The 9,280-nt window shown below is 39.8% G+C and overlaps 1 protein-coding gene across 1 annotated transcript; it reads right to left on the bottom strand.

The window, feature by feature from the left end:
- Positions 1-1,446: 1,446 nt before the first annotated feature.
- On the bottom strand, positions 1,447-8,296 carry LOC148026022 (uncharacterized). Its single transcript, XM_087693256.1, has 5 exons — positions 7,166-8,296; positions 6,911-6,981; positions 4,444-6,816; positions 3,812-3,983; positions 1,447-2,991 (listed from the first exon to the last, which is right to left on the bottom strand). Exons 1-5 carry the CDS (start codon positions 7,305-7,307, stop codon positions 2,234-2,236), a joined length of 3,516 nt encoding a protein of 1,171 aa, XP_087549382.1. The 5' UTR covers positions 7,308-8,296; the 3' UTR covers positions 1,447-2,233.
- Between the last annotated feature and the right edge of the window lie 984 nt (positions 8,297-9,280).

Genomic DNA, 9,280 nt, shown 5'->3' with positions numbered 1-9,280 from the left:
TTCCTTGTAGGTTTAAGAGCTGAACCAAACAGTCATTGCAAGCTCAAAGGAGGTTGATCTATAGATTATTAAATAAGTGATGCCATCTTTAAACTTAAACCAAGCATGCCACAAACTCTAGGTTAGAGGGGAGCACTTTTTGAAGGAGTGAACGACTTAGACTTACTAGCAATGACCACATTTGCATTTTCCCACTACTCACAAGTACTAATAAAGCCATTGTTAATACATCTATGTAGAAGAGTAGACTAATCTTCATCAAACATAATGAAGTACCCAACTACCCATTTGTTGCAATCCTATTAGCCATTATGGGGATGGCAAGAACCCCAAACTCCCTTTGCCCTTGGGAGGGTACAATACTACCAAGCCACCTTAACATTCTCAACTTATCTACAAACCCACAACAAAGAAAATTTTAGTATATAGATTCTAGTTGCTTAAGGGCTAAATGGAGGGCCTTTAACAAGACAAAAGATATATGGTTGTGGCAACGATGATATGATTAACTATAACGAACCTACACACATACGTTTTGGAGGGTTTAACAACACCCAATGAAATTTAGTTAAGAATGACACAAACTAGCACATAAACATGAAAATTTAAAAATGTGCTAGTAAAGCATATCGCAATGCAACACATTTTAGTAATGTCACTAGAAATGTTGCATTACCAAGTAATATTTCTTGGTTTCATCAATCAATCAAGTCAATGATGATTAGCCTTTATGCACCTTTATTTCTTACTCCACACAAATGTAATATTGCCTCAAAATTGGTGCCAGCTTCCAAATATCACCACATGCACAATTTAAATTCCTAAAAAGCACAAAGGCATCATATGACATGCTACTCATAATTATCCAACACACAATCATCCACATATCATATCAACCAATGCTGGATTGGTTCCAAGTGTATGGGTGTGTAAATGGGTGCATGAGTTCAAACCTTGGGTAAACTTTTGAGGCATCTTTCAAATTTAAAGCATTTCTCCAAAAAAAAAAAAGTTTAAATAAGGAGGTTTAGGTATGTCAAAAGAGACATCTTATTTTGGTGTATAAAAGCCTCATGTCCATGTCGTAGGCCTAGTTTTAAAAATTGCATGCCCACACTCTAGGCAAGGGTTGGGCAACGTCATTTGATGTGTAACCAACCTTAGATGCTACTAGCTATGCACAAGACAGTTTCATGCAAAGAGAGAAAAGGACTTCCATCCAAAAATAAGCCTATATCTTAGAGATTCAAGATGGATCTTAAATTATCTATGAGCTATAAATTATATTTTTTCCTTCCTTTGTGAGATGTATATTTTACTCTGTGTGTGTGTGTGTGTGTGATCTCTTGTTTTAAAAACGGACTATTAACAAATAGGGCCTCCAATGATTTTGCCACAATCACAAATCATGAGGTACATATTTCACATGCTCCAAAACTAAACCAATTATTGAAAAGTTTTTTTGTGCATGTTTATGCATTTTCTTCTGTCTATTCTGATACTTGTAAGTTTCACTTGTACATAATTCAACTTTTGGTACTTTATTTATTTTAGATCACTTATATGACAAGAAAGCTTTCTTTCTTTGTCTGCAAGAATCCCTTGAAGTAGCTGTGTGTGTGTTTGTGGGGGGCCGGGGGGGTGTTTGCAAAAGCTGTATTAAAAGTTCCTCTAGCTCTTAAGATAGCCTTTTTGGGGGGGAGGCTATGTGCAACCATCAGTCCCATACTCTGCAGCTGCTACACATACATATGGATTACAAGTTGTGGTTTCTGCATATATAAACTCTCCAAAGTTTATGAGCACAGGAAGTTATGTGCCTCACCTTTTTGGGTTGCATGCTCAGATGTCTTATTAGTCAACTACACAGAGATAATTCATCTCTGTGTGTATGTGGACACACATATATACTGCACATGCATACACTCTTCTGCAACAAATGGTAAGTACTGCAATATATGCCACCTTGTTCATGCTTGCCAAGTAGAATGTTGTTTTGAATCATGCCAAACTGCAAACTTGAAGATTTTCTGATAGTATTCTACTCTGTCCAGTACTTGCACAAAATATGGCTCCGTTGATCAACATGTGCTCCTGGTAGAATTAGGTACAAAGTAGCCACTGAGTAAACATCACTGAAAGCATCCACGTGAGCACCACTGCAATATCTTTATTCATCCCATTTGGCACCAAAACATGTACATTTCTTGATCAATTAAGATGCAGCCCTCTGCTACAAGATGAGCAAGGTCTCCTCAATTAAATCACTGAAAATTGCTCTCTCAACCTCAATCGCCAAAGCCTCCTCATCACTGTAAAGCTCCAGCCAATGGTCTTCCTTGGTAAGATCCTTGGTGACTAGATTTTCGAGGGTCTCCTGTGCTCCACTTTGGGAAGAAGTGAGCCGGCACACCTTTGACAAGATGTACTTGAAAACATTCCTTCCAGCAGGAGATGCTAATATTTTCAGGCTTCTAGCACACCACAACCTATGGCAATAGGGTCCTAAATCCTCAACGAGCACCTCACTGAGACTGTCAAAAAGAAGATGCCTTGTCACAGAAGTCAAACTTACTTCCCCTTCTCCCAATTTGCTCCCATCACAGCTGCTAACTTGCATCAAAGCCTTCTTATTCAAAATACCACTTTCCATCTTTTGAAACAGACTAGGATCTAGAGGCTGATCTGAGATCATGCATAGACTGGGAACAAGAGAGCTATCCTTGTTGAATCCAGAACTTATAAGCACATTCATCATATAAAGTATTTCTGACTTTTTCCCTCTTGGACAGTCCGTGTCAAAGTCCGGGTATTCTGGATCAGTGACGGACATATTTGAACTGCTTGCATTCCCAAAACCATCAAACTGTGCAACAGAAATAGCGTCTTCATGAGTACTTGCATCTGAAACAAAGCAAGAGTCCTGCACTGGTAGATTTGACTCTGATATTGGTTTCATGTCAAAACCATCATCAAAAGGCATTCCTCCGTCTGCAGTCCGTATGACAAAGCCAGTTAGAACAGAAAAATATCACCCCTTTTCTCTTACCATAGTTTATATCAAAATGCAAACATAGCAGAATGCAGTGCATACTGTGCAAAGCAAGTAAGAAAGGAAGCCACTGAAACTGAAGCAAATAGATTATTTCTCAGATCTTGCTCAAATTGCAGATCACAATCAACAGCATGCATCAAAACAAACGTTATCAAGTGACTATGAATGAGAAGTAATAGGAAGCCTTCCATCTATTAAGGAAGCCAAATAACACCAACTTCAACAGACTGAAATCTCTAGGTGTGCCTCTTTAAAGCCTTTACAGGTATAGTAACCAACACCAGAGCTTCAGCTAAAGCTGAAACTAGAAAACTCAGCCCCTTGTTCACAGTGCACGAGTTTGGATAACAATGGCACATCTTTCATTAGGTGAAAATAATAAATCTAACAGCTCGTGAAAGTTACTGTTGCCAACAAAATTCAGTCAATCATGGCACATGTTTCCTAAGTACTGATGACAATCCATCAGCTCACTTTGGTTACAGTTCCCAACAAAATCAGAATACATTATACAATAGATGGTCGTTCTATGTGGTATGTCTCACAACAGTGACAAAGATTACTACGACAGATAACGGTTGATGCCAAAAACCACATAATGGTCATCTGCCAGAACAAAGGCAATAAAAATTGCACCTGTAAGAACTTTTTTTTTTATGGTTGATTTGTGCAAAAAACTTGGGTAAGAATAATTAAACTTTTGAAGTGTCAGGGAAGCGACTGATACTACATTTCATGGGTCATAAGAGGAGCTACCTTGAAAGTTAGGATCATCAAGCTCTGTAAAAGTATCTTCAAAAGGCACTTCCAAAACAGAAACTGGACTTGGTTGTTCTGGTTGTGTTGCAATTCCATTGATGTTGGGAGTAACAGCAATAACACCAGTCGAACATGTCGGGGTGCTCTGCAACTCTTCAAAAGTTTTTCTCTGCACTCCCCACAAAAGCAAGGCCTTAACAATATAGATAGATAGCAGAAAGTCCTGTTGAGCATAACCTTGTCATGCATGTTCTAAATCTTAGTTACTTTGCTGGTAAAATGCACTACTTTCTTCTTTTGACAGTGTGAGCTGTGTGGATTTGAGAATTCTCCTTTAGACTGGGTAGAAATCACAATCCTGCTATAAACTAAATGTTGCTTTTCTCCAACAGAATTGCATGTTTTAAGTATTTTCAATTGGTTCATCTTGAAAACAAACAGAATGAAAGCATTTCTCAACTGATATAAAAACTACATGTTTCTAACACTACTTGCATGAATGCCATTGCTGGTGTCAACAATCATAACCAGATTCTTTTAAGTATTTTCAATTGGTTCATCTTGAAAACAAACAGAATGAAAGCATTTCTCAACTGATATAAAAACTAGATGTTTCTAACACTACTTACATGAATGCCATTGCTGGTGTCAACAATCATAACCAGATTCTTTTGAACTTGATCTTCAAACTCTTCAACATGTGCTTGAACTGCTGGTAGTTCTGAACCAAGCTGCTGGGTACTTGGACTGTAACAACTCACAGAAGCTTTTATGTACTCAGGAGTACCAAGGTCATCTCTTAAGAATGTAAAAGTCTCATTCTCTGGAAGAGATCTGTTATCTTGAATCTGTATTTGATCATCACTCAAACCTGGATTGGAAGACTCTCCAACAGACACATCTGTGTCTTCAACTAATTCATGCTCCAGTTGTTCCTTGTAGGTAGCTTGTTTCTTGCTGAGGGAAAACTCATCCTTCAAACCTGGCAGTTCTCTGCTGACAAGTGATTGCATAGATCCTGAAGCCAAGGCAATATCAAGTGATCCACTCACATTGAGAGCCTCCACTTGAGAAACCTTCTCTATGGTTGATTTAACAAGCCTATTCAGAGTGTCCTGTTCTTTACTTTCTTTAAACCCATCCATTGTACAATCTGTAAAAGTAGACCCAATGGGAACAGATTGTGACCTCAGTAAATCTCTAGGAGATCCACCTGTGTCTTTGATCTTCTCGCCAATCCTTATGAAAGGATGTCCTCCATTAGTAGGAATAGTTCTTAGATGGGCATCCTCTTTTGAGTTTGCACATAAGTATGTGTGTTGGTTGCCATCATGACCAGTTATGTAGTGCTTTCCAGAAGTTCGTAAAAACTTGGATTTTGAGGCAGAATGGCAATTACCTTCTGAGTATCTTGCCTTCGTCAGTTTTATGTTTTGCTCTTGCAGTAATAACTTTTCTGAGCATTCTGCACTAGTTGCTCTTATTTCACTCAGCACCCTTCTTGCATCACTACCCTTATCAACATAGGCCAATTGAAACTTGTTGTCGTGTTGGGATGACATAAGGTTTTGTTTGGGTGGTTCAGCAATATTTGGCTGCACAGAGACTTCTCCTTTTCTGCTGCCTCCAGTGTCTCCTGCACTTGCTTGCTTGCTACACTGAGCCCTCCCTGAACTCCTCTTTCTTCCAATATCTTGAGGAACTGTTGAAATCCCCAAATCAACCAAATCTCTTGTGACATTTTCCCTTACCTTCCTGGCAATTTCTTGAGCAATCTGTCTAGGATCTCTTAATGTCCCCTTGTCAAGTTCACTGGCAATCACTTGCATGCTTCTTCTCTCATGGCTAGGCTTGAGGCCACAATCATTTCCGAGCTTTTCCTTCATATTCTCAGGAATATCTGCACCATTCTCCTGCAAAAGTTTCTTTCTGCTACTATCTTTGAGGGAGGTTGGGTACATAGGAGATGCAGATTGAATGAACCTCACTTTCCCAGGACTTGGCTTCAGGACTACTATCCTGGTAGGACTTTCATTACTCCCTCCCATCACAACAGCAGAGGCAGTGAACCTCTGTCGCCGAGAGCGATAGTATTTCAGTGATTTTTCAGTCCCAATGAAGGACCCACTTAGAGATTGCCTTTCTGACATACTCTTTTCACCAGACAACCCTTGAAAATCATTCTCAGTTTGACACTTCCTGCTTGAATCTGGAAATCGCCTTCCCCAAGTCTGACAGAGTACATCATGATTTGCTTCTTCTGCTTGTTGAGCATAACCATGTTGTTTGACAGGCTGATTACTCTGATTCCACAGATTCTTGGGTATTAGGAAGGTTGGTTCTTGAAGAAATCTTGCAAAAAAATCTTTGTTTGATTGGAGAAAATCCATAGCATCTGACAACTCATTTGAATCATGATGTCTCTCCTGTGAAACATCTGTTTTCGAGAAAGATAAGTTTTCACAGGATACTGATGGTTTGGCTTCGTGTGGGTTCTGAGGATCTTGCGCCTGCTTAAAAATAATCTGTGAGTTGTGTTCATAAAATCTTCCTACCTTCTTAGGGTTGTCACACACCTTCTTATGCTGCCATGCCTCAAACTCCTTTTTAAACTCTTGAAGCTGTTGTTCTTGAGGATGGCTACGGGAGGGGAGAAATCTGCTGTTTTCATGATCACTTACCTGCACATTCTCAATCATAGACGAGGGAGCAAGCATATTTGATGTGTGAGGTTCTCTGGCCTTTTTTGCATGAAGTTTCACAGTGTGTCGTAATTTCTCATCAGGAGCCACTCTATGAGAAGAAGATTTTCCTTCTGTGAACTGTTTCAAACACTTCTGTCGAGCCTTCACATCATTAGGTAGAGCATTGGGTCCCATCAAACATTGTACAACACTGGGAGGGCCTTCTGTATCTTTCAAGAGTTCTTTCTTGATCAAGGCTTTGATGGGCATTTCACTAGGTGCCTTCGGAAGTGATTCCTTATGTAATTCATACCCATACTGCAAATTTTCAGATACCCATTCAGCAAAAATACAAAAAATTTCCACATGAGAGAAATCTTAAGGCCCTCAACATCCAAACTACTGAGCTCACCGGAATTTCATCATCATTGGAACCATTTGATGCGGGCAGTTTTTCAGTGCAACCTTGCACGTCCTCCTTGCCTGGTTAAGAACACAGTGACAAAAAAATTTCCTTACAGCTGCAAGATCAAAATCCTCAAAAATTGTTCTTATAAACCAGAGTTCAAATGAAAGGAAATCTAATAATGTAGTCTCAAACAGTAAATGGTCTGCAAGTCTCAAACACACATGAACAGTTAACGCTTTTTAACATCCCATCTCTTACCTGGTCTAAGCTTCTTGTCTGCAAGTAATTTTCGTGCATTTGATGATTGATTGAAGTCAAACAGATGAATCAACCTGCCCAAACAACCCCGATGCTCCTTACGAGCATCTGCCGCTTGTTTGTTAGAAGTATTGCTCCTCATAGCAGCTGCTTGAGTAGCCTGAACACTCTCAAGGAATTTGTTTTTAAAAATGCATCAGCAGTTGAGCAGCCATAGCATTATCAGACTCGAGATTACATATTTCTCAGGACTACCTTCTCCAGGCAAAAAATGTGAACCTCATCCATGGTATGGGAGCTTTCAGCCTTCTCAAGCCCCGAAGAACGACCTTCAAATACTCCCATTTCATGTGATGTAGGTAGAAGTTCAGGCCATTCTGATCAGAACATCCTTTCAACTGTGGATGAAGACAAGATAAAGCACCTTGAAGAAGGATCAAAAGAGCCCTGCTATGAGCTACAGGCAAGATGATGCTGTCACGGTGAGCCAAAGTCAGCCTAAATATCTTATGCCTCCCATCACCAAGCTAAGATTTCGATTCTGCCAACATCCGGGAATTCATAGGATTTTACTGCATGTGAAGCTCTTCAGGACAGTACAATCTGCCCTCTTCCAGTAAGCGCACACTGATGAGCTATGTCGGTCTGCTTCCTCTGATGTCTAAAAGAATAGAATCTCTGACCCTCGTCACAGATTTTATTTTATGCCTATAATGAAAGTAGCACCTCAATTTTTCAATAAAGCTGATGAGAGCCGTGGACCAAGGTGATCGTAATCCCTCTTGTTTTGTCCCCAAAAATGACAATTTTGCTCTCTCTCTCTCTCTCTCTCTCTCTCTCCCTGTAAGAATGAACCTTGCTTCGGCTTGAGCCTATGTCAGCAATCGGGGACCTTCTCTCAAGTTGGGAGCTTCAATTCGTCCGCACCAGTGCACCTCTCACAAGCTTATATGCATGTAATTAATACACGAAACAAGGAAACCACTGAGAGGCGGTGATCGAAGAGAAGGGAGGAATGCAGAGGAGGATGTTGGCCATGGCTTCATCAGCAGCCATGGCCAAGACACCAAGAAAGCAGACAGACGAAAAACAAACATATAAACAAAAGAAAGGGTAATTTGAAGAGGTAGGAATAAGGCAAAGAGGAATATTTTCGTTTCGTGTTCCACTTTTGTTAGGTGGAAAGGATGGTGATATAGTATATCCTCTAGAAACAATGATCATTATTATTATTATTAGTTGTATCTTGTATGCTACAACTCTATTAGAGCTAATTTGCACACTAGACTAGTTAGCGGCCTTTCACGCACACACTACATCTACCTAGTCCGTGCCTCGACAAAACTATTTTGTCACATTCGTGTGACCCGCCTCCATAGTGCTACAGTCTTGGAGCACTAGGAGATCCCAAAGTTGTAACACTTCAGCTTTATCATCAACAACACGTGTACAAGGAACTCGCTTCCTCAACATGGCCTACTTTCCCATCCAAGGATGCTAACTTATTTTTTAATAATGCGACCAATGACGTTAATAGGAAATAGGTAAAATATGTATAACATTTGTGAGGATATGTCAAAACTTGCCAAACAACTTAGCAACTATTTTATAAGTAGCTCTATGCCCTTAAGGGCATTCAAATTCCCCTTTACATCTTTTAGACATCTGTCAAAGGCATTTTCAAGTTCACCCTTATAGAACCTTGCTCCCCCTTTTATCCTATTGTTCCTAACACCCCATACATTTCAAGGATGCTAACTTAAAGCCTTGCTATCCTGATGGGAGATAGGATTATTCCTTACAGCCAAGGTTTTGCAACTAATTATGGCTTTTCAAGGTACCTAGTTGCATCTCATCCATGTCTCCTTGTTTATCATGCAAGTTCATACTTCTTTTGGTAGTTATGCCTTCACAATAAGATCGACTCATGAGTCATGAACTATCACATTGTGCATCCCTTTACCCTACCGAGCATATATGTCCTTTTCCCAAGAGATATAGACTTGTAACATGAGAGGGGGAAAAAGTTATCCAATTCATGTGATGAAACTGCCACCAAAGGGTACATATGCTAGAGTATAGGCCCATTTCTAGTAAAGTTAAAGCCAATTGTCT

Source organism: Lygodium microphyllum, chromosome 14 (genome assembly GCF_053477565.2).
Source record: "Lygodium microphyllum isolate KBCC chromosome 14, Lygodium_microphyllum_v1.1.10, whole genome shotgun sequence".
Taxonomy (NCBI): Eukaryota; Viridiplantae; Streptophyta; class Polypodiopsida; order Schizaeales; family Lygodiaceae; genus Lygodium; species Lygodium microphyllum.
The sequence above is the reverse complement of the archived record's forward strand: the minus strand, read 5'-3'. Positions and strand labels throughout refer to the sequence as shown.

Bases quoted from the DNA above. Each gene is read 5' to 3' on its own strand.
- LOC148026022 (XM_087693256.1), bottom strand. From the start codon at position 7,307: ATGAGGAGCAATACTTCTAACAAACAAGCGGCAGATGCTCGTAAGGAG. The intron at 6,817-6,910 runs GTGAGCTCAGTA...GAAAATTTGCAG, and splicing joins CCAATGATGATGAAATTCCG to TATGGGTATGAATTACATAA. The intron at 3,984-4,443 runs GTAAGTAGTGTT...TGGGGAGTGCAG, and splicing joins ACACCAGCAATGGCATTCAT to AGAAAAACTTTTGAAGAGTT.